At 37.8% G+C, this 25,283-nt stretch overlaps 1 protein-coding gene and 1 pseudogene across 2 annotated transcripts; both read left to right on the top strand.

Annotated features, from left to right (window-relative positions):
* Positions 1–3,132: 3,132 nt before the first annotated feature.
* ARF4 (ADP ribosylation factor 4) lies at positions 3,133–25,283 on the top strand. 2 transcript variants are annotated; one of them, XM_047095434.1, is made up of 6 exons: positions 3,138–3,480; positions 12,932–13,012; positions 13,501–13,610; positions 19,065–19,136; positions 22,353–22,478; positions 24,327–25,283. In XM_047095434.1, the coding sequence occupies exons 1-6, from the start codon at positions 3,414–3,416 to the stop codon at positions 24,411–24,413; spliced, it is 543 nt and encodes a 180-aa protein (XP_046951390.1). In that variant the 5' UTR covers positions 3,138–3,413; the 3' UTR covers positions 24,414–25,283. The 2 variants fall into 2 exon arrangements, with proteins under 2 accessions (XP_046951391.1, XP_046951390.1); XM_047095435.1 differs by lacking the exon at positions 12,932–13,012 and having other exon boundaries at positions 3,133–3,480.
* On the top strand, positions 19,144–20,554 carry LOC124523624 (centromere protein H-like; annotated as a pseudogene).

Below are 25,283 nucleotides of genomic sequence, written 5' to 3'. Positions count from 1 at the left end.
TGAGCCGAAGTCGGATGCTTAACCGACAGGCACCCCTAAATATTTCTTTTTTTAAAAAATTGATATTTCCAGTTTCCTCCATTACAAACAATGATGTAATAAACATTCTTTGAAGACAATAAATTTGTGGGAAATTTTCATTACCATAAATTCCTCGAAGATCCATGAGTATGCATGTTTTATAATCTTCTAGAGCGGGGCACCTGAGTGGCGCAGTCGGTTAAGCGTCCGACTTCAGCTCAGGTCACGATCTCGCGGTCCGTGAGTTCGAGCCCCGCATCGGGCTCTGGGCTGATGGCTCAGAGCCTGGAGCCTGTTTCCGATTGTGTCTCCCTCTCTCTCTGCCCCTCCCCCGTTCATGCTCTGTCTCTCTCTGTCTCAAAAATAAATAAACGTTAAAAAAAATTTTTTATAATCTTCTAGATCAATTAAATAAGTTATTTTATGTACCTACAATGGAATGCAGCTATTAAAAACAATGAGTTAAATCTATAATTACTGTTTTTTTCTTTTTCTTTTGTCATTTTTTCTTTCTTTCAGAGAGGGATTGTGAGCTGGGGACAGGGGCAGGGGAGAGAGAGAGAATCTTAAGCAGGCTCCATGCTCAGCACAGAGCCTGACATGTGGTTTGATCCCACAACTCTGGGATCACGACCTGAGCCAAAATGAAGAGTCAGATGCTCAACTGACCACCCAGGCACCCCAAGTACTGATATTTTTAAATGCCCATACTATTTTGTTAAATAAAAAAAGGGGTTGCTTAGCAGTATAAAATCCCATTAACATTTATGTAGACATGTTAGTATTTCATGGAGGAAAATGTGGAAGAACTTATGTCAAACAGTGGTTGATTCATTAATCAAATTCAAAGATTACTTTTTAAATTACGAAAGCAATGCATGGATAAATACTTCTTGTAAAAATAAATTAATACAGATATACAAACACTTGTACTCAAGTGTTCAGTCTTATTCCTTAAATCTCAATACTTTAAACGACCCAAAGCCTTATCACTTGGTGAACGGATAAAGAAATTGTATATCCACAGTGGAATACCACTCAGCAGTGAAAAAGAACAAACTATTGATACACACTATAACATAGATCAATCTCAAAATCATTATGCTAGGAGAAAAAAGCCATACACAAAAGACTACATACATACTGTATGGTTTCATTTATATGAAATTTGGGGAAGGACCAGTGTTTGGCCAAGGGCTGAAGCTAAGGGAAGAGGATGAGTATAAAGGAGTATGAGGGAAATTTTGGGGGTATTAAAAATGATTGATATGATAATGGTATTGGCTCTGCTACTGTATACATGTTTATATTCATACAATTGTACAGTTAAAATTGGTGAATTTTATTGCATGTACAAATTATATTTCAATAAAGCAAAAATGTTAAAGTACAGACTAAGCTCTCTTTTGACTACTACACCAAAACCAGGTTCCCTCACTTCTGGGAACGATCCCCTCCTCTCTCCAAACAGGATAAACAGGTAGCCTTTATCACCACAACAGATTCCACTTCAAAATTCTTATTCTGCATTTACACACACACACACACACACACACACACACACACACAGGGGAAATCCACACTTTTATATTGTTTCACACTGCTTAGTCATCATTTGGTATTTTCCACTAGCTGTGTCTTGGAGACCTTTTCATTAGAATATATAATTCTGTATTATTCTAACTTCTGATAGTATTACATAGTATGGCTATAACAGTGTATTCAGCCATCCCTCTATCACTCAACCATATTTGAGTGTCATGGTGTGCCAACTCCGGGGAATACAATGATATATAAAAACGGACTAGAGTCCTGCCTTCTCAGCGCTTTCAGACAAGGGTGGAGGAAAGGGAGAAAGTTTGTCAATAATATTAAGTGTGAAATCGTAACAACGAAGAGAGGCTATGATTCTTTGAGCCTGAGTAATTCATCTGGTGAGATCAATAAAATATTTTCCAAGGGAGTTAAACAGATCTGAAGGGTTGGTGATGGGGACTTAACTAAGATACAGAGGTGTAGGTAGGAGGAGCTACTAATCCTAAACTGCATAACGGTGTAGAGGAAATAATGGTGATGTGGCGAAGATTATGGGGAACGTGCTTTTAAAATTTTTTTTATAGGATATATACCTTATTTGGTAATCAGGAAAACATTAATGTTATAAATATTATTTTTTTAATGTTTATTTTTGAGAGACAGAACGAGAGGTGGGGAGGGGCAGAGAGAGAGGGAGACATAGAATCTGAAGCAGGCTCCAGGCTCTGAGCCGTCAGCACAGCTCCAACCCACAGACCGGGAGAGAGATCATGACCCGAGACAAGTCGGAAGTAAGTCGAGGCTTAATCGACTGAGCCACCTAGGTGCCCCAAGATCATAAATATTTTTCGAAGTGAGAAGGCTTTCCACTTTCTCAAAATAAGAAATAAGCTTTCCAGGGTTCAGAGAGAGAAAAGGTACACGAAAAACAATCCTTCCTCGTTGGCTTCTCTTTAAAAAGCTGCACTAGTCGATGAAAATGTCTCAGAGCTACCTCATCTTGACATAAGATTAGGGGATGTTCATTACGACCTGGAGCGGAGAGGTCAATGCGTCTAGGCCACAGCCTCTATCTCTGCACGACAGCTTTTAACCACTTATCTCCTGGGAAAGCAGGGCCCGTCTTCACTTCTCCACTAGAGGAAGTGCCTAGTGCTGCGCATGAAACTTGTACTTTCGTGGACGGGGGAGTCCCCGGCGCGCATTCAGTTTAAGAGTAGGTCGCTCAAAGGCAGGAAGAACAGGTTCACTTCCTAACCCACAATGCACAGAGCGCCTTTCCGGAAGTAAGGACAACAGCCTCCTGAAAGTATTTATCCGGGCGGAAGCGTCTCGCCTAGACTCTGATTGGAAGTGACCAGCCAGGGCATTGTGGGACTTTGTCCGTCTCCCAGTACGCATGTGCTAACTGGCGTCGCCCCGATTGTCCACGTCCGGGAGGAGACAACTGCCAGAGAATCGCGTCCCCGAAGTTGGCCAATCCCTTTCGTGCGCAGGCGCAGTGGTTCAGGCAGCACCGGAAGCGCAGGGGGTTGGGGCGGCGGTGACGCGATTCTGTCCGCGTTGGAGGGGCCGGGCCGCCGCCGGAGTAGCCGCGGCTACCGCGTGACGTGGCATAGCAAAAGCCTAAAACGCCAGAGCCGGAGCTGCCGCGCCAGTCGTCGAGCAGGTCCTCGCCCCGTTAATTCTTGCTCTGGAGCTTCGTCCGACACGCCGGCCAGTGAGCCGTGTCTGTCGCCTTCTTTCTCCTTCAGCCCGTCTTCCTTCGCTCAGTTTGTCGGGAGAGTGAAAAGAGAAGGCCCGGGGACGCCCCAAAACCCCTTTTGCTCCTGCCCATCGCAAGTGCCACTACTGCCATGGGCCTCACCATCTCCTCCCTTTTCTCCCGCCTCTTCGGCAAGAAGCAGATGCGCATTTTGATGGGTGAGTGAGGGGCCGAGAACCGAGGGCAGGCCCCAGTAGGGATCGGGTAAGGCCGGGTGTGGGTGCTAGGGGCCGCCTTGGGGCCTGTTTGCCCCTCCGCCCGCGGTGGTGGGGGAGGGGCGGCGGGCTCGGGGTCAGGAGGAATTCTTAACGGGGAACAGTGGGGCGAAAGGTGGGCGGTCGCCCCAGATCTGTGTAAAAGGACTGGACAGGGCCGCGGGGCAAGGTTTCTTCCTTGTGGCTGTGGTTTTCTCTACTTGATCTTACTGAAAGCTACACAAGATCGGGCGCAGATGTGGGGGAAGCGAACTCCCATCTCCCTAAGCCCGGAAGACACTGGCGAGGCCCATTCTGAGAGTGCGGTCTGGCTCGTCTCTTCTCCGGTGTGGGCAGCGGTCCGAAGTGAGGCAGAACAACTCTAGCCTTCCTCCTCCCCCTTTCTGCACCGTGTACACACTCTGCACACTCCAGTGGTATGTGAGCGAGCCGTCGCCAGGAGCCCGGAGCCGGCCGGGCCAGGAAGTGACCAGGCCCAGAGCGGTGGTCAGGGAGCACCCAAGGTTTCAGAAGAGTCCGGAGTCCTCAGCGCTCACTTCGCCAAACTTCGCGCTGGATTCCATTTCGTATTTACTTCTTTTCCTTATTAATGTCCCCTTATCTTTTGGCCATTCTCAAAAACTAAATATATTTGGTTTATGCTCTTTGGTTTTCAATTGATTTTTATCTAGCTGACTAAGGTTTAATGAAAAAAAACTTTTAAAGCTATTTTTTTTTTTAAGCCGGTAACAAATTTCCAGTAACTGAACATCCTGACACTCAACTTTAGGGTAGCCTTGTTAAATAACAGTTACAAAGCGGGGTTTTTTGTTTTTTGTTTTAATTGTTTGGGAAATAGGCTTTTAAAACACTGCTTTTCGGTGCCAGCTTTTCTGTTTTTAGTTATTCCAGCTGAGGGAGAAGAGGCTTGCATGTCACTTGGGTGATACGAGCAACCCCTCCCCCATATTACTGTGAGTAGTCTCTACATCACAGCTAAGCTGTGTGGGCCTGAGTAATGCCACAAGGAGCCCTCTAACTTTAAACGTTGAAACTTGTCGGTTCGTTAGATTTTCCACAGTGGGGAGGAAGTTTTATTTTCTAGTTCTACTACCATTGAAAGTTTTCCAAAGCAAGATTCAGTAATTGGAGGTGTATGAAGGTTAAGGACATACACATTTAGTTCTTTTTTCACTTGACTGTTTGTTATTCCAGCTTCTTCACAGTTCGTGGAACAATTGTTAATAATTCATTCAGAAAGATGTCCAAATGTTTTCTCTTTAAAAGTTTTTTAGATTTCATTTTTAGAGACAATTTTTAAAAATTTTTTTTTTTTTCAACGTTTATTTATTTTTGGGACAGAGAGAGACAGAGCATGAACAGGGGAGGGGCAGAGAGAGAGGGAGACACAGAATCGGAAACAGGCTCCAGGCTCCGAGCCATCAGCCCAGAGCCTGACGCGGGGCTCGAACCCACGGACTGTGAGATCGTGACCTGGCTGAAGTCGGACGCTTAACCGACTGCGCCACCCAGGCGCCCCTAGAGACAATTTTTTAAAGGAGGACAAGCATATTAAGTTTTTAAGGTGGCTGGAAATTGACAGTCTGAAAAGGATCTGAAGTCATTGGGAGGACTTTGGACTGTGATAAATGAATTTCCAGGCTGTTCCTTAAAGAAATTAGTACCTAGTTGTGTTCCTGGAAATGTACTGAGTTGGTCCTTTTACTTAAGATACATTCTAAACTAATTGCTGTTTCACATTCTAAGTTTTCTGTGATGGCTAAAAGTTTCAGAGGGAGAAGAAAGGTAGAATTATGCTCTAAGAACTTTCCTAAATTTACTATATTAGAGGAGCATTTCTCCCCCTACCCCTAAAAAATAATGACTGAAAGAAAATGAAAAAGTATTTAACTTTGCAAGGGATCGAAGTCATGATTTGGAATGAACTCATTTTATGTTAAATGTTTTATTATTAGGTTTCCTATACTTGTTTTGCAGTTTAGTTTTGGGATAATCAGATTTCCTTGATTAAAAACACTTCAGTCACAAGGTCAACTTTTATAGTAACTCATCAGATGAAGCATAATCTTAGAAGGATATGTGCATGGGTAGGGAAAGAGGTGATTTGGAAGTTTGATAAATGATTTTTTTTTTTTTTTTGGTCTAGCTTTATGAGTGTCTGCATAAATAATCACTCTTAAGGTGAATGGGGCAGGCCCCAGTCAAGTTTAAGAATTAGGAGTTAATTGGGTTTTTTTGTTGTTTGTTTTCATATTAATGTTCTCTGGCAGGTATGTGGGCTTTGTTTTCCTTTATAAGGTTCACATGAAATTCATACCTTCTTGAGTAAGTGACTTTCAGACTTTATCATTTTAAAGTGTTACTGAAAGATGGTAGTAGTTAGCTCATGAGTCTGGTTTGCCAAATTACTGTTAAGTTTAAAATTTTATTCCTACACGTGTTCTCCCAGAAAGTTCAAGTAATTTTAAAAGATGTTTGAAGTTACAGCTTGTAGTTAAGTAATTAAAAACCAATACAGTGTTTCAAATGTAATGTATAGATTGACAGAAATTGTATAGTTTTTTTTTTGTTTGTTTGGGGAAATCACTCATGTGAATTATATTATTGAGCTTAAATTCAAAGATGACCAATTTCCATCTTAGATTTCTCATGTAGCCCTGCATTATCTTATTTTTAGACTGATCTCCAGTGTCTTGATCTGTGGTAAGATGTACTTTTGTAGATGACTCCCCCAAGTTTTGTTTACATTGGAAAACACTAATGTAGTTTCTATAGAGGAATTATTAATCCTGCACTCTTTGAACTTGAAAGTTTCTTGCTATTGAAAAGCTGGAAAAAATGTTGCTTTCTAAAAGATTGCTAATTACGGTATAATTTTGTATTGCCTTATATGTGACTGTGACTGTTTTTTGGGGGTGGCACGGGAGGTTCCTCTATTTGCCAATTTGAAAAATGTTACTAATATTTTAAATGAGGCTTCAAGCTGAGGAGTGGCATTTCATGCTTTTTCCCTAGCATATTTTGTAAATACACTTCTTGTGTGATTTTTAATTTTTTTTGTCCTCATTCTAGAAATAACATGTCCTGGGGCACCTGGGTTGCTCATTTGGTTGAGCATCCGACTTTGGCTCAGGTCATATCTCACAGCTCATGAGTTTGAGCCCCGCATCGGGCTCTGCTGGCAGCTCAGATCCTGCTTCGGATTCTGTGTCTCTCTTTCTCTCTGCCCCTCCACTGCTCACACTCTGTCTCTCTGTCTCTCTTTCTCAAAAATAAACGTTAAAAAATAAATAAATAAAAACAACATGTCCTTTTTGTTAAATTTTAAAAATATGAGAAAAGAATAAAGTGATAACTATAATTCCACCATTTCACTGTTAACATTTATTATATTTACTTTCAGGCTTTTGAGAGGATATTTGTGTTCTCTCTTTTTGACTTAGCATATTAGCATTTTCTCAGGTCATTGGTTGAACACATAATTATCAGGCTTAAAAAAAAAGCCCTTTTGATTAGTTATGTGATTTAAGGAAACAGTAGAAAAGGCAAAAGTCTTTAGTTTGATGCCACTAGAAGTTGATACAACAATTTTTAGATGCACCTTCTGGCATTATTGCAAATGGCTTTCAGACTGATAATTTGCTGCTAATTAACACATTGATCAAAGTGCAGATACTTCTGATGTATTGGGTAGAAGTAAAACTTAAGCTTATAATAATTTTTCTTTTCACCTGGCAGCCTCGCTTTCAGGTTTGATGGTCAAACTTCTGAGGAATTAGATAAAATACCTTTTAAGATAAAGTGTGTCCATCAGAGAAAACTAAAGGCAGGGTGGCAATATATAAATATCTTTTGAGAGCTTTGGCATATACTTCGGGGCTTTTTTTGTTTTTCTTTTAATTAAAAAGTTGAGATGCAATTCATGTAACATAAAATTTATCCCTTTAAAGTATACAATTCAGAGGTTTTACTGTATTCACAAACTTGTGTCACCACCACCAGTTTTAATTCTAGAACATTTTAATCAGCCTAGAAAGACACTCTATACCCGTTAGCAGTTCCCCTTCTTCCCCAGTTCTTTCTGCAACCAGTCATGTACTTTTAGTTTCTATGGATTTGTGTGTCCATGATAGTTAACATAATGTTACCATACAATATATGTCCTTTAGTATCTAGCTTCTTTCACTTAGCATAATGTTTTCAAAGCTCATAGCATGTTTCAGTACTTCATTCCTTTTATGGCTGAAGAGTAATTCCATAATATGAACATACCACATTTTGTTTATCCATTCATCATTTGATGGAAGTTTGATCATTTCCACGTTTTGGCTCTTATGAGTAATGCTGCTGTGAACGTTTGAAAACAAGTTTTTGTATGGGCATATGATTTTAATTGTCTTGGGTTCTGTGTTAACTATATTTAACATTTTGAGGAGCTGACAAAACTTTTCCAAATCAGCTACACCATTTACATTCCCATCAGCTTTGTATGAGAGATCTAATTTCTCTATAAGACCTGTGGTATTGCATACCTGTTCTACTCCTGTGATTCTGGGGACATTTCTGAACCTTAGATGCTGTGTGTGAAAAATGGAGGATAGTTGTGAGATTTATATTATAAAAATGTATGGAATCCACCCAGTGTTGTGCTCAAAACACAGTAAGCACTCAATTTAAATTATTTTTAAATAATTGTGAAGTTGTATTTCAAGCTTTCGTGTAGAAAATTTTCAAGATAAAAGAAAACATGAAGAAGAAATAATCCTATGTGAAATTTTACCCATCTGAAAATACACTTTTTTCATCTAAGTCTCTTTTTTGCATTTTTTTTCCTTAAGTAAAGATCATTGGGATCTAGCATCTTTAACTTAGAATATTTTTTGCTGCTACATTTTAGTAGACATACTTTTTAACGATTGGTAAAGATTTTGGGGGTAGTTTTGCTGCTGTTAATACTTTGGTCAAAGTGCAGGTTCAGTCAAGGAGAACAAGTAATTCCAGTATATCTTTCAATACAGTGACTTGTTTATGGGGGTGGAAGGGAGGGAGGACATTACTGGAATGTACAGATTAGAGTCTTATCTTGGCTAGTTGAGAATTGGTTATAGTTTCATTTTGTGGAGAAATCTCGTTGCCAAATATTGCCACATTAAGGAAATACATAAGAAATGACTAAAGTAGTGCAAAATTGTTAGATCAACACATTTTTGAGTAAAGAACTATACAGTGAGTTTTAAGTGGTGGTACACATTAATTTATGCATCTTTAATCTCGCAGTAGAAATTTCTTTTTAAAAACTTCTGCTTTGCATTTATTACAACACTATTATTTTGGGTGCAACTCAAAAGAAACTCTTGTGATTTAAAAATCTTAAAAAAACGTTGAAAAAAAAAATTAAAAAAAGGGGCGCCTGGGTGGCGCAGTCGGTTAAGCGTCCGACTTCAGCCAGGTCACGATCTCGCGGTCCGTGAGTTCGAGCCCCGCGTCAGGCTCTGGGCGGATGGCTCAGAGCCTGGAGCCTGTTTCCCATTCTGTGTCTCCCTCTCTCTCTGGCCCTCCCCCATTCATGCTCTGTCTCTCTCTCTGTCCCAAAAATAAATAAAAAAAAACGTTGAAAAAAAAAAATTAAAAAAAAAATCTTATATGTGGCTGTGAGCCATTTAACTGTTGTCTACAGTTTTTAAAGTTTTACTTATTTTGAGAGAGAGAGAGCATGGTGCAAGTTGGGGAAGGGCGGCGGGGAGGGGGGGAGAGAGAGAGAGAAAGAAAGAAAGAGAGAGAGAGGGAGAGAGAGAGAGAGAAAGAAAGAAAGAGAAAGAAAGAAAGAAAGAAAGAAAGAAAGAAAGAAAGAAAGAAAGGAGGGAGGGAGGGAGGGAGGAAGGAAGGAAGGAAGGAAGGAAGAATGGAAGGAAGAATGGAAGGAAGAATGGAAGGAAGAATCCCAAGCAGTGTCCCTACTGTCAGGACAAAGCATGATTTGGGGCTCGATCCCATGAACCTTGATATTGTGACCTGAGCTGAAACCAAGAGCTGGCCACTTAGCTGCCTGAGCCACTCAGGCACCCCACAATTTTTATTTTAAAAATAACTTGCTGAAAAATCCTTATAGTTGCATTATTTTGTAAATACTCCTTCCCTTATTTTTTTATTAAAAATAATCATAAAAAATATATTCAAGTCTCTTAAAGCAGTCATCTTCCTGATAGATTCATTAGGAAATGTAACCAGTCCAACATATTAATAAAGGAAATCTGCTGTTTGGGATTTTTTTTAAATGAAAGTAACACATGTTTATTGTGTAAAATTCTAACTGTAGAAGTAGAAGAATATTAGTTATGTACATGAGTGGGTGTAACACTTTCATTTAAAAAAATTGGGTTACCTCTGCTTTTCTAGAACTTAAAATAGTTATATAATCATAATTTGTCTTGGGTTTCTTCCATTCATTGTTAGTATTTTTGTATTTAAATTGTTTCAGTGATGGTGTGAGGTTCAGTTTGACTGAGTTTGGCATGTGTCATAGTTCTCAAACCTAGCTCATGTTCGTTTGTTCTTTCTTTTAAATAAATCTATTTATTATTATTATTATTATTATTATTATTATTATTATTATTATTTTATGTTGGGCATGAAGCCCAACTTGGGACTTGAACTCATAACCCTGAGATCAAGACCTGAGCTGAGATCAAGAGTCTGATGCTTAATCAGCTGAGCCACTCAGGTGCCCCTCGTGTTTTTTCTAATCAGTATCTCAGTTTCACTTCTTCTGACTTGGGTTTAATCATATTTTGACTTAGTTACTTAAAGGTGAATTTTGCTTTATTTTAAAATTTGATCAAGGGGTGTCTGGGTGGCTCAGTCGGTTAAGTGTCCGACTTAAGGCTCAGGTCATGATCTAACAACTCGTGAGTTTGATGCGAGCCCCGCCATCAAGCTCAGAGCCTGGACCCTGCTTTGTGGATTCTGCGTCTCCCTCTCTCTCTGCCCCTCCCCCACTTGTGCTGTGTGTGCATGTGTGTGTGTCTCTCTCTGTTAAAAATAAACATTTAAAAACTTTTTTTTTTTTATCAAAATCACCTGAGAAGGACTCTTCCAAGAGACCGCTTTTTTGAACAAGGAACCAATCATCTTGTTCTACTCTTCATTTTCTGTATTTTTACTGAAGCTGTCAAATTTGAGGCAGTTTCTTTTGTTTCTTTGTGTATATTTTAGAATTAGGTTTCCTGATTTTTTTTGATACTGTCCCATACTCAAAAAACAAAACACCTCCTGGTGCCAGTGGTTTTTCTTATGCCTGTGAGTGAGGGCTTGGCTGCTCACTCTGACTAGTAAGTGTCATAGTATTTTGGAAAGAATAAACCTGAATATCTCAGTATGAAGAAGTAGGGAACACCGTTTGATTAGAGGACACAAGATATGAAGATATAAATTGCTTGAGTGTCCAGAGAGATCTTAAAGCTACCTTTGGAGGGTACAGAGCAGAAACGGTTGTTACGGGGCACCTGGGTGGCTCAGTTGGTTGAGCGTCCGACTTTGGCTCACGTTATGTTCTTGCTCTGCTCATGCTCTGTCTCTCTCTCAAAAGTGAATAAACGTTAAAAAAAAATTTTTTTTTAAAAAAGAAATAGTTGTTACATGGGTACAGGAGGTCTGAAATTGCCTGTGGCCGTTAGGTCTGTTTTAGGTAAGTGGGGTGATTTCTTTGTTTTTTCAACTTAATAGCATTTGTTACATGTGCCAAGTCATGCTTTGATTTAAATATTTAAAAAGCATCCTTGCTTAAATCAATACTCCGTTGAACTCATTTCAAAATCTGGGATAGTGTAAATCTAGGTGGGCAAATGTGATGTCCTTGGAACAGTGATAAATTCGATGAGGCTATTAGATATTGGCCTTTCATTTGGAAGGGTTTAGTAAACAATGTAGAATATGCAGGTTTTGAGAGATTCATACTTAGAATGAACATTTAATTTGCTCATTACTATCAATGTAATAAATATACCGTCTTGTTCCAGTATGGATTTTTTTTCTTCAGAAATAAGCACATTCTTCCCTACTTGTATCTGCCTCAAAGGAGTCATTTAAAGAATTTAGACATTAGTTACATTGGAGGTGAATATGATAGGGCTGTTTGGTTACCCAAATTAACCAATCTTGTGTTTTCATTTCTGTGCATTTGATGTAGGAATGGATATAAATAGGGGTAAAATTGGCCCCATCTTCCTTTGGATGCTAGGGCATGGTTACATATTTTTTAAAGATAATTTTTATTCACTTTTTAATTTTTTAGTTTTTTAATATTTTTTAATGTTTATTCATTTTTTTAAGAGACAGAGAGCATGAGTGGGGGAGGGGCAGAGAGAGAGAGAGAGAGAGAGAGAGGGAGACACAGAATCCAAAGCAGGCTCCAGGCTCTCAGCTGTCAGCACAGAGCCTGACGTGGGGCTTGAACCCACGAACAGTGAGATCATGACCTGAGCTGAGGTTGGATGCTTAACCGATTGAACTGCTCACGCACCCCCATTTTTTGAATTTTTTAATTAAAAAAAAATTTTTTTTTAATTTTTTTTAACGTTTATTTATTTTTGAGACAGAGAGAGACAGAGCATGAATGGGGGAGGGTCAGAGAGAGAGGGAGACACAGAATCTGAAACAGGCTCCAGGCTCTGAGCAGTCAGCACAGAGCCTGACGCGGGGCTTGAACTCACGGACTGCGAGATCATGACCTGAGCCGAAGTCGGATGCTTAACCGACTGAGCCACCCAGGCGCCCCCCAAAAAATTTTTTTTTAGGGTGAGCATGCAAATGAGGGAACAGGGCAGAGGGAGAGAGAGAGTCCAAGTAGGACTCAATCCCCACCACCCTGGTATCATGATCTGAGCCGATATCAAGAGTTGGATGTTTAACAGACTAAGCCACCCAGGCGCTCCTTTATTCACTTGTTTTTGTGTGTTTTCTGATTCAGTTTGTGACTTGTGTTTTTAAAAATGAGAGTAGTTCATAGAGTTAATAAGAACTTGAATTGGAAAAAATCTTAGATTAAATGATTCAGTCTCTCCTTGTTTTATACTTAATTTCTCTGGTCTCAGTTTTCTAGAGTGACTTGTTTATAAAGGCAGTTAACTAGTTTGTGGCAAAGCAAATCTAGAGACTAGAGCCTGAGTCAGCCTGATACTCTTTTCTTTACTACATGTTGTCTAAGTCTAGAAAGAAAAACGGAAAGGCTTTGTGTAGCAAATGTTGCTCTTGGGGATCAGAAATGAAGTAATTTCATTTCTAACTCATTTGTGCCTTGTCCAGTTGGCTTTTGCTTTCAAACTATGAATTTATTGTAGAATTAATTCTTAGTATGTGCTTTTAGTCTAGATTTAAAATCTATAATGTCTTTTTCTAGTTGGATTGGATGCTGCTGGCAAGACGACCATTCTGTATAAACTGAAGTTAGGGGAGATAGTCACCACCATTCCTACCATTGGTAAGAAAGTTTACAGATGAGTTTAATTTATATCATAGTAGTATGTTATAAAGTGAAATAGAATATGGTTTAATTTTGAAACAGTTTTTTAAGGTTTATTTTTTAGAGCAGCTTTATGTTTGCAGAAAAATTGAGAGGAGGGTACAGAGATTTCCCATATACTCCCTACCCTCATGTATATATAGCTTCTCCCTTTATCAACATCACTCATTTGAGTGGTACATTTGTTATAATTGATGAACCTCATTGACACATTATAATCATCTAAAGTCCATGGTCTACCTTACGGTTAACTTTTGGTTTTGTGCATTCTGTGGGTTTGGATAAATGTCCTGTGGCATATATCTATCATTATAACTGGCTTAGATTCTTTTTAAGTTTGTTAATTATCTAGTAGGACTTTAAAAAAGCAATTCTGAGGCAATTCACAATAAAGGGGTCTATTTTCTTTATGACATTTTGCACCACTGTCTTTTTTTTCTTTGTAGGTTTTAATGTGGAAACAGTAGAATATAAGAACATTTGTTTCACGGTATGGGATGTTGGTGGTCAAGATAAAATTAGGCCTCTCTGGAGGCATTACTTCCAAAATACCCAGGTAAGGAATGCTGTACAGTTTGTATAACTTTTCTTTATATGTTTCATGCTTTAAAGTTTCTGTTACTATCTACTGTTCGGGTGTTGGTGTTTACTCTGTGAGTTGCCATTCTTATCATTGCTTACATATTCTTCAGTGAACTCTCTCACTCATGCCTTTGAAGGCTAAATTACCCAACGTGGAAGATTTACATAGCCATCATAACAATATTTTGGAAGATTAGTTGTTGGGGGGGGATGATTTTCAAGATTAAATTAGATGTCTCATCAGTAGTTCTGTTGGTTTTGTTCTTAGTCTAGAAAGTAAGGTCTGTATAACTTATCGTTATAATTTTTAATGAATAAAGGGTAATTAATATTCCTTAATTTAGCCCCATTAAGTGTTTATTAAAATACAGTAAGAAAAAAAAATTAATGTAGATCTACCTTGTTGGTTTATAAAATATTTTTATATTTTCACGTAGTATATATAATGGTGGCATGGGAGAGACCTTAGTAATCCTGTAGAGTAGGAGTTCTCAAATTTGGCTACACATTAGAATTCACCTGGGGAGCTTTAAAAAAAATCCCAAAGTGCTGATCATTAACTTGACTTGAAATTTCTGTAGATATAAACTATGTATCAGTAGTGCTTCTCAGACTTTGATGTGCATATGAATCACCTGGGTATTTACAGATCAGTTTAGTAGGGCCTGGCTAAGGCCTGATATTCTTTTTTTTTTTTTTTTTAATATTTATTTATTTTGAGAGAGAGAGCACGAGGAGGGAAGGGGCAGAGAGAGGGCGAGAGAATGAATCCCAAGCAGGCTCCATGCTGCCATCACAGAGCCTGATGCAAGGCTTGAACCCTTGAATCTTGAGATCATGACCTGAGCTGAAACCAAAAGTCAGATGCTTAACTGAGCCACCCAGGTGCCCCAAAGCCTGAGATTCTGCATTTCTAGCAGGTTCTCCAGTGGTAGTACTGATGCTGTTGGTTTAGGACCTTACTTTGAAGAGCAAGGCTCTGTTACAATAAGTTTTTTCAATAGCAGCACTGTTGACATTTTGGGCTGAGTAACTATTGTTGGCTCTCTGCATCGTAGGATGTTTAGCAGCATCCCTGTCCTCTACCCACTAGGTGCCAGTAGCAAACCCCACCCCACCCAGTTGCAGTAACCAAAAATATCTGCAAAATATCCTCTGGGGACAAAATTGCTCCCTCATGAAAATCACTACTCTAGGCTAACTCTTATATAGGAGCAAGCTGAAGCTTGGAATAACTTACCTAAGACTGGAGAGGTGGTTCTTGTTCTACATGTCTCTTTAAACTTGTTCCAACTCACTTGTGTTTTCTTTAAAATTTTTTTTTATTTTTTACATTTATTTATTTTTGAGAGACAGAGTGAGGCAGGGTGCGAGTGGAGGAGGGGCAGAGAGAGAAGGAGACAGAATCCGAAGCAGCCTCCAGGCTCTGAGAAAGTGTTCAGCACAGATCCCAATATGGGGCTTGAACCCACGAACTGTGAGATCATGACCTGAGCCAAAGTCAGACACTTAACTGACTGAGCCAGCTAGGCACCCCACTCGTGTTTTCTACCACAGGAGAAGTTTCTCATCAGTTTTTGTTTATTACCGGAGTTGATAGATAACATTTTTTAAGTAATGTGTGATGTTACCAACACTTCATATGTGTAAGATTTGCACAGGTCATTCTTGGTCTCCAACTCATAAAACATTGTATGCAAGTGAGGTATATTGCCACCAGGTGGCAGTGAATACCCTACATGAGTGGCTGGAACTACCAGGTTTAAGTAGTATGTCATATCCAGTAAATAACATGCTTTTTTATTTAAAAATAAGAATGTTTCTGTTCATTAGCTGTGATTAGAAAAGTTATTTTGAGGGGCACCTGGGTGGCTCAGTTGGTTGGGCTTCTGACTGGCTCAGGTCATGATCTCGCGGTTTGTGGGTTCGAGCCCTGTGTCAGGCTCTGCACTGCTTTGGATTCTCTGTCTTCCTTTCCCTCTCCCCCTTCCCTGCTTGCTCGCTCTCTCTCTCCTTCTCTCAAAAGTAAATAAACATTTTTTTAAAAAAGCTATTTTGATAAGAGTCACATGCTTAAAAAAACTTTATTATGGAAATTGTCAAATGTATGCAAAAGTAGAGAGAATAGCATATAAACTTCACATCTCTGTTACCCAACTTCAGTTATTAGGATATAGCCAGTATTGTTTAATCGATATTCCTTTCTTATGTAATTCACCTTTTAGATTATTGTAAAGCAAGTCATAGTCCTTTCATTTAGGAAAGATGTTTTTGAAGTAAAATTAGGGATGAAGTAAAGCTTTGCTAATTCTTAATTTGTTATTCTTGACCAAGAGTAACCCTAATCTTATTCTAGATTTGTTTACAATGCTTTGTAACTTACTCTTGAGCTCTTAATTGAGATTAGACCCATTCCTGGCCTCTTTAGATCACCTTATAATCAAAAGTCCAAGTATTTTTTCCTTGAGAACTCATTCCTGTAGGAGAAAGTTTTATGTGTTACCTGATGTAATCTCAGCTAAGCTCTTAACACCAGCTTTTCTAGCATTCCTGGTTAGTTCTTTTAGCTATAAAATGTAAAAGAAACCAATACCATTTAATCATGCTTGTAACTTTTTTAACAAGCCAGGACACAGTGTTTGTTGTAGTAAATTGCTTTTCCCTCATTAGACAATTCCAATTATTTTGCTATTCTAAATAAGTAAATACTTGCCCTTTTAGGTAGTTTTTTCTTACTGTAGCGGAACTTATCTTTAGAATCCTAGCTTTTCTACATTCTTGATTCTGGGTTGTCCCAGGAAGTGAATAACTTTGAATTTATTGCTGAAATACTTCTCTCTCCCAATAGTGTTACTTTGGGACTGATAGCATTATTTTATATTTTATTTTATTTTTAATTAGCAGTTTCTTATTAGCACACTTGTGTGCAGAACGCAGGGGATGGGGAAGGCAGAGGGAGACAGAGAGAGAGAGAGAGAGAGAGAGAATGAATCTCAAGCAGGTTCCACACCCAGTGCCTGAGGTCATAACCTGATCTGAAATCGAGAGTTGGACTCCTAACCAGCTGAGCCACCCAGGTGCCCCTTCATTTTAAAAGAGAATAAAAATGGGTTGTTAGTAATCCATATAAAATTAGATCCCTTTTGGAGGCATTGCCTCTTCCAAAGGGTAGATTCTAAAAAGGAATGGCTTTTGGTGCGCCTGGGTGGCTCAGTCGGTTAAGCGTCTGACTTCAGCTCAGGTCATGATCTCACAGTTTTGTGAGTTTGAGCCCCACGTCAGTCTCTGTGCTGACAGCTCAGAGCCTGGAGCCTGCTTCGGATTCTGTGTCTCCCCCTCTCTCTGCCCCCTTCCCTGCTCATGCTCTGTGTCTCTCTGTCTCTCAATAATAAATAAATGTTAAAAAAAGAAATTATAAAAAAGGAATGGCTTTTGGAATAGAAGAGGAAGGAGACAACTTTTCCTAAATGCCTGTGATAAGTCAAGTATGATGCTAGATTCTTTTTGTGCCTCTATGATTACATTTAACTGGCTTATAAAGTTGATGGCATTGTTTTATAAAAGAGGAGACATGTTCAAGGATTAGATAATTCATATAATAAGTAGTCTTGAGATTTGAATTTGGTTATCTTTCCATTATGCCATACTGGCTCTCATAGCACCAGAAGTATTTTCAATGGTTAGGATGTTTAAAATGATGGTTTCCAGCAGAGATAAAGGAAATGGGTTTGAAATTTGCTAGACCAAAGGAAATTGTTATTTAATGACCATAGCCTAAAATAAATATTTGGTAAACCTGGCAAGCTTAGTACTGTGGTGGTCCTGAGGGGTAAATAGAAAATAATGTAGCCCTTTGCCTTAAGTGGATTTTATGCTCTCAGTGGATTTAATCAAGTTACTGACATAAATAAGCACAAGACAGTTTGTGCTAAAGTGACAAATGATCAGAAATACTTCAATGGTTAGGGTTGTAGGGAGAATAATTTTTAAAGTAATCACTTTAGTATTAATAGGAATAGATTTTAACAAAGGTATCAAGGTAATCTGCCCTCTCTTTCTTACTCCAGTTGAAAATTTTATACTTTTCCATTTGAAAGTTTTTAGAGAAGTCTTAACTGTTCCCTTAATTCCATTTCTTTTCTAGCATGGAATTTTAATATTTGTGAATATCAATAAGAATGGTTACTATTTTTCTTTTTGTTAAGAATTTTGTGGCTCAGTGGGTTGAGTGTCCAACTTTGGCTCAGGTTATGGTTTCGCAGTTTGTGGGTTCGAGCCTGCATCAGGCTCTATGCTGTCAGCTGTCCCCCCGCACCTTCTCTGTCCATCCCTTGCTCGCGTGTACACTCACTCTCTCTCAAAAATAAATCAACATTTTAAAAAATAAAAAAAGAATTTCATATCTGAAGGCACCTGGCTGACTCAGTCTGTGGGACTCTTGATCTCAGGGTTGTGAGTTCAAGCCCCACATTGAGCTTAACTTAAAAAAAAAAAAAAGTCTTCTTATTTGATAGGTCAACAACATTATGGAGCAGAACTGATTTTTCCTGTGAAGCCTATAAAAACTGTAGGGGCGCCTAAGTGGCTCAGTTGGTTAAGCATTGGATTTCAGCTCAGGTTATGATCTCACAGTTTGTGAGTTCAGGCCTCATGTCTGTGCTGACAGCTCAGAGCCTAGAACCTGCTTGGGATTTTGTGTCTTCCTCTCTCTCTGCTCTCCCTTGCTCGTGTTCTCTCTCTCGGTCTCTCAAAAATAGACGTTAAAAAAAAAAAAAAACTACTGTAGGGTGCGTCTTCCCCCTCTTATTTTTTTAAAGCACTTTGTGCTTGCCTTTGACTGAATAAGCTAATTCAGTTAGTAAATTCATGGATCTTTAGAGTCTTTGGTTTATTCTTTTATCTTTTGTTCCCATCTATACTTTCCTGTGTGAGGTAAGAGGGATAAAATTTATTCTTAGTGTAGTTGAAAAAAGTGATCAATTGGTTAAGAATAAGATTTTTATTTTACTATTTTTTTGAATGTTTATTTTTGAGAGCGAACACAAGCAGGGAGGGGCGGAGAGGAAGGGGAGACACAGAATCCAAAGTAGGCTCCAGGCTCCGAGCTGTCAGTGCAGAGCCAAATTGCAGGGCTCAAACCCACAAACCATGAGATGACCTGAGCCGAAGTTAGACGCTTAACCAATTGAGCCACCCAGGGCCCCAAGATTTTTTTTTTTAAATAACATAAGTTAAAATCACAAATAGTGCTCAAATCATTTTTAGTACTTAGGGCCCTGTTCCTTTTTTTTTTCTATTAATAAGGAGACATTGTCTTCCTTAACGTTTAACTCAGTATGGTTTTTCTGCTTGTACTTACTTATGTTTTATATTTAGTGTCTCCTTTAAAGTTAACTGTTAATAATTTATTTACACAATTTTTCCCCAGGGTCTTATTTTTGTGGTAGATAGTAATGATCGTGAAAGAATTCAGGAAGGAGCTGAAGAGCTGCAGAAAATGGTAAGAATATTTTTTAAATCTTTTGTGTGCAAGATATGTTTTTCAGGGTGACAGCAGTATTGTTAGTGGATGGTACCATACTGTGATTAGATTACAGAAATGAATTTTTCTAGAAAGAACCATGCACGTAAAAGTCTCCGGCAGAGCTTTTTAAAAAACACACAGAAGAGTAGCTACTTCATTAAGTTGAGAAGAAGGCTCAGCTTTTTAGAGTGCTCCATGGGTGATACATGTCTCTGGTTGAGGATGTCTCCATTAGTCCAGTCCTTTATTTAATAGATAAAAAATCTATGGTTTTGAAACTTTTGTGATGTAAGAATCTTGGTTCAAATCCCTTATTCGCAAGGTCATTGGGTTTGGTTTTCTCTGTGCTGTTCCTGTATAACCAATACTTTGAAATGTTTTGTAATAGTAGCCATGATAAAGAATTCTACCTGAAGGTAGTAGTATTTCAGTTGATGATGGTATTTTGGCTTTGTCATGTATCAGATTGTTTTCATACACAGTTGACCTTTGAGCAGCATGGGGATTAAGGGTGCCAGCTCAGGCCCCACCCACCCATATGTACAGTTGAAAATCCACATATTACTTTTGAATCCTCAAAAACTGCTGCTTTTCTGGGCTACAGTTTAGTGGTGGGAATATTGGCTCCTGAGGCCGCATCTTCCCATCCCAGGTGGTAGCTCTTCCTGCCAGTCACAATGGAGAAGCAGCCTGAAGAGCAAGCGGCTGCCAAGCCCTTGGACTCCAGAGCAGGAGGCGGGGAAGGCGGGCAGCACAGGCCACCGGCGCCCAGGTGGTGCAGCCCAGGGACCAAGGACCACTCGACCCTTCTGCTCAGGCTGAGAGCACAGACAAAAAAACTCTTGGAATATAACTCAGTGGTTCATGTAAATGAAAAAAACAAAAACAAAACTCCAGTAGAACAAATCATGCAAGATAAGCAAATTGAAGCTAAAATTGAAGACCTGGAAAATTGCTTTTGAAATGAAAAAGCTTGTGTTAGGATGCAACTTTCGACTGCACTTAAAAAAAATCTGGAGAAAATTAACCCCAAGTGTGCTCATGGATCACATGAAACATGTACTAAAGCTAAATTAATAATGAAATCACACCAGGAATCTGGGATTTGGAGGAAAAACTGCTTGATGTTGGGAAGAAGAGATTACAATTAAAACAAGCTTCAGAAAGTAAGCTTTTGGAAATACAGACTGAAAAGAGTAAACAGAAAGATGATTTGGGACAATATGGAAAATTCAGACAAGATAAAGCCAGTACAACAAAACCTACAAATTAGAGATACACATTTATTCAACATATGTTCCAAAACCTCATTTAGGGAGTCAAGCAGTTGGGCAGAGGATTTTACCTTTAAAGAGCCTGTTCTATAGCTTGAGAAGAATCACACCATGATCTAATTAAGAATTCCATTGTGTCATTTTTTGTTTCAGTCTTTGATAGGTCATTTAAATAGCAAATTTGGAGTGAACATTTTTTAGTGTTTTTGGAACTCTTCTAATACCTGCAGTTTTTTGTAGCTTCACGCTATAACATGAAATCTGTTGTTTTAAATATATTTAAAGTGACTGGCATACTCTAAAAGAATCTGAAAATCTTAGGGTTGGAAGGGTCCCAGAAGACCTGTAATCCAGCTTTCTGCTGAACGTGGACCTTTTTTCTGCAATATTCCTGGCAATCCCAACTCTCAGTTGGAATGTTTCTGTGCATTTGTCCGTCAACTAAAATATTAGAAAAATTAGAAAAGGATATTCATATCTCAATTCTTTTTCAACCGTCAGTTGTATTTTATTGAAATAAATCTCATTTTAGATTTATCTCACACACAAAAAAGTAGTAATATAGTAATAGCCTACTGTTGACCGATAACAGTTAACACATATTTCAAATACTGTATGTATCATATACTAGATTTTTACAACAAAGTAAGCTAGATAAAATTGCTAAGAAAATTATAAGAGAAAATGTGTTTACAGTAATGTACTGCAAAAAATCCATGTATAAATTGACCTACACAGTTCAAACCCAAGTTGTTCAAGGGTCAGCTGTATTTATATTGTGAAAATTTATTGAGGAATCTTGCTAGAGGCACCTTGTCATGGTTTCATGGTGTAGCCATAAAATATGTACTGAAATGAAGTCTTAATTCTCATTCATTACTTCTAAGACTGTAGTGCAATTTGTAAAGCCATTGTGCCAATAGATGTGTAACTAAGTCACTGGTAGTTTGTCTGATGAGTTAAATATCACCCCTTCTACTCTTTTTGTAAACAGCTTTATCAAGATACAATTCACATACCATAAACTTCACTCATTTAAAATGTGTAAGTTACTGGTTTTTAGTATACAAAATTATGCAAACATTACCACAGTCTACTTTTTTAGAACATTTTCATTGACCCAGAAAGAAATTCTCTAGAACTATTCCCCATTCCTTCCCCTACTCCACCCCATACCCCCAGCCCTTACAACCACTGATTTACTTTATATGTGTATATGCCTATTCTAGACATTCATATAAATAGAATCATACAATATGTGGTCTTTTTTAACTTTTTGTTACTTTTCACTTAGCATAAGTTTTCAGGGCTGGTCCATGTTGTGTCATGTGTCAGTACTCATGCCTGCCAGCTTCTATATACTTTTACTTATTACTTATTTACTCTTAAATTGTTTCCTATTGTAATATACTCTTGTGTTCTTGTATTTTTCATGATACTGCTAATACCATAATCATTGTTTTGTTGTCCTACTGGTGTATGGTCCAGCTGGCTGGAAAGGAATACAAGTCCAAAAAGAATCCTCTCAATAACTTTACTACTGAGTACCATAAGATTCTGCCGTAAATACATATTCCCATTTCTATTTGTGGTCCTTGCCAATCCTGACTCTTAATGGATGATCATGAAAGCTGAAATAAATGATTTACTTTAATGGAGTGTGGGATGATTGGCTTGAAAAATAGTTTTGCTTTACTTGAAAGGCATATGATTATTTGCTTGGGATTTAAAAATTGAAGGATATGAGGTTTAAGTTGTTAAGCGTGTATGAACTTCATGTAGTGAAATTATGTTGATGTTTAATAATGTATTTAATGTTGAATAAGTGATATATATAGGAAGACAGTGTTTTCCCTCCTTTGTGACAATAATTGAGTTCCAGTTTGTTAGTTGTTAAACTCTCAGCTTTTATTTCCAGCTTCAGGAAGATGAGTTGCAAGATGCAGTGTTGCTGCTTTTTGCAAACAAACAGGATTTGCCAAATGCTATGGCCATCAGTGAAATGACAGATAAATTAGGTCTTCAGTCTCTTCGTAACAGAACAGTAAGTATTTGGAGATTTGTATTAACCTCCTATTAGAATTAATAGTTTAATTGTTTAAGCACGTATTCAGTTTAAATACATATTAATTGTCCCTTTTGAATAGATAATGAGCACATCATTTAAAAAAATACAGTAATATACTCTTGCTTACAGACACGAGTCCTTTCAGGCTTTTGTAAGTGTGTGTTCAATTTTAAACTACTTTAATATCTTCTCCATTTTTTAACATTTAATATCCTTTAAGAATCCAAATGTTCAGATACCTTTATTTTGATTTTTATTAACTTTACCCTCAAACCATTTAGTATTGATAAATACTTTATGAGAAAATTGTACTTGATGAGAATTATATAAAGATTATTGATATTGTTAATTTTAATTTAAAATCTTTTAAATAGCTTTGCAGCAAGTATTTTGTAATTTGGTTTTCTTATTAAAACTGCAGTATTTAGCAGCCATATTTTAAATAATACTATTTTTTACTGTTTGCCTGTTAACATCAAAAGCTTGTGAACTATAATTATGACATTAAACAAGTTTTGAATTTAAAATTATAAGAGGGGTGCCTGGGTGGCTCAGTCGGTTGAGTGTTTGACTTTGGCTCAGATCATGATCTCGTGGTTCATGGGTTCAAGCCCTGCGTTGGGTTCTGTGCTGACTGCTCAGAGCCAGAGCCTGCTTTGGATTCTATGTCTCCCTCTCTCTCTCGCCCAGCCCCCACACCCCTCGTGCTCTGTCTCTCTCTCAAAAATAAATAAACTTTAAAAAAAATTATAAGAAATGTTATACTTGTTCTCCAGTAGCTTGTTTAGGTCAGTGATTTAAATACTGGGAAAACACAATATACTGTTTTATATATAAAGATATCACAAACTATAGTGTGACTTGTGCTTTACAAGGTTTTTACTAAGTTGTCAACAAGGTAAATACTGTGCTGTGGCAATAACTGTATAGTATGTTTGAGATGTCCCAGGATGATTTAAACAAGATAAACTGTAAATGCTACCAGTTTCCAGTGCTGTGAAGATAATAATTTATGCCTTTTCCCAGCCTTCTAGGTTTCTGGGTGTTTGATATTCAAATAATAATTGATAGCATTGTATACTTGCATTGAACTTGCAATATTAAAGCAAAGTCTTTATTGTAAGGTAGAATAAAACTAGTTAGTAAAGAAAAGTATTGAAAATAAACTATCCTTCAAGGTAATGAAATTGCTTTCTAGATCTTTTTCTTGCTCTTTGTTAGCTTTTCATGGTATTTCATGGAGTTACTGAGATATAATTCATTACCAGTTTAAAAAGTGGAACTTTTTAGAATACATGAGACTACATACAGATAGTGAAGTTATCTGAAAAGCCTGCCTCTATCAGCAGCTCCTACTTTTTTCAAAATTTTGCCTTCTGTACTTTGAACTTAGTTTTATGGGAAACGAGGGTTATAAGGACCTGGTGGGTACTTAGTTACTAATCTTCCTATGAATGTTCTTTTCGGATTAAGGACTAGATCATTGATTAAATCTAATAATGAATCAGTAGGAGTAGATTTAAATGTGGCAAGAGTTTGTGAGAAGCATGTATTATTAGAACACTCCTAATCAATATAGTTAGTGAGACCATTATAAAATTAAACATTTGTAAGATGCAAACTTTAATGTATTTATGCCATTATTCCTTTAGTTTTATATATTAATTTTTTCATTTACTTTTTTCCTATACATTTATGGTAACTGCTGACTAAATACCTTGGGCATTTGGGAGGAAGTATTCAATTTTCTGATTAAGAAATTTTAAAGGCTGTGGTTATATATAGTATTCTGTTAATCACGTATTTTTTGTTCTTTCTTTACAGTGGTATGTTCAAGCCACTTGTGCTACACAAGGAACTGGTCTGTATGAGGGACTTGACTGGCTGTCAAATGAGCTTTCAAAACGTTAAATGAAACTGGATATCTAACCAAGGACACATTTGATAGAATTGGTCTAGGCTTGTTACAACAAAATTAGTTTGCATCTTGGTTATTAAACAGTATCTGGGACTGGTTTGGGCAGAATATTACAGCGTTTAAACTTATTTTGTTGCCAATTATTGTTTGCCAAGTATAATATTGCTATTAAGCAATATGCTTGGTTTTAAAGAAATTCTCCTTAACTTGGGAAAAAAAGTGTCCTCTTTTAATTTTATTTCTCTTAAGCCTAAATGCCTGGACATAGCTATTGTGACACCTTTAAATAAATCCGTTTTGAATGTTTTTTGAGCCCACAAGAAATAACGTTTTAAAGTTATCCCCTTGCTACTTTACTGATACCTTTATCATTCCTGGGACAGTCTGCTGATTTAAAAAAAATGTAGCATTCCATTTGTATTTATTTTTCTCCCTTGCCAAAAAGATTTTCTAATCCTGCTTGTACCAGCCAGGGAAATGCTCCAAAACACTATTCAGATCTCTTGCACTGAGGACCTTCTATTTTCTCCCCATTATTGAATCCTGGCTTTTCATCAGCCAAGCTTACCTTAGTGTGGTTTGGATTTGATAGCTAATTAGTTCTGTGCTGGTTGCAAAGAGTTCATATTGAGATGATTTTTTAATACCCAGCAGATTGTCTTCCTTTATATTGTATCTTTTTTATGTTGCATGTTGCTTTTTGGTATCAGCCTGACTCTTTGCCCAGTATATGATAGTTCTGCTGATGTTTTATTGTTTATTGGTGAACATATCTTCATTAAGAGTTTTTGGAAAACTCATCAAACTCAGTAAGTTTTCTTCATAACCCATTTGGAATTCTTCCTAATAAAATGATAAAAATA

Source organism: Lynx rufus, unplaced genomic scaffold (assembly GCF_022079265.1).
Source record: "Lynx rufus isolate CCGP_SWC_20201006 ecotype Redwood Valley unplaced genomic scaffold, mLynRuf1.p SCAF_4, whole genome shotgun sequence".
NCBI lineage: Eukaryota > Metazoa > Chordata > Mammalia > Carnivora > Felidae > Lynx > Lynx rufus.
Note: the sequence above shows the minus strand (reverse complement) of the source record. Positions and strands in the feature narration are given on the sequence as shown.

Bases quoted from the DNA above. Each gene is read 5' to 3' on its own strand.
- ARF4 (XM_047095434.1), top strand. From the start codon at position 3,414: ATGGGCCTCACCATCTCCTCCCTTTTCTCCCGCCTCTTCGGCAAGAAG. The intron at 3,481-12,931 runs GTGAGTGAGGGG...GTCTTTTTCTAG, and splicing joins GCAGATGCGCATTTTGATGG to TTGGATTGGATGCTGCTGGC. The intron at 19,137-22,352 runs GTAAGAATATTT...TTTTATTTCCAG, and splicing joins CTGAAGAGCTGCAGAAAATG to CTTCAGGAAGATGAGTTGCA.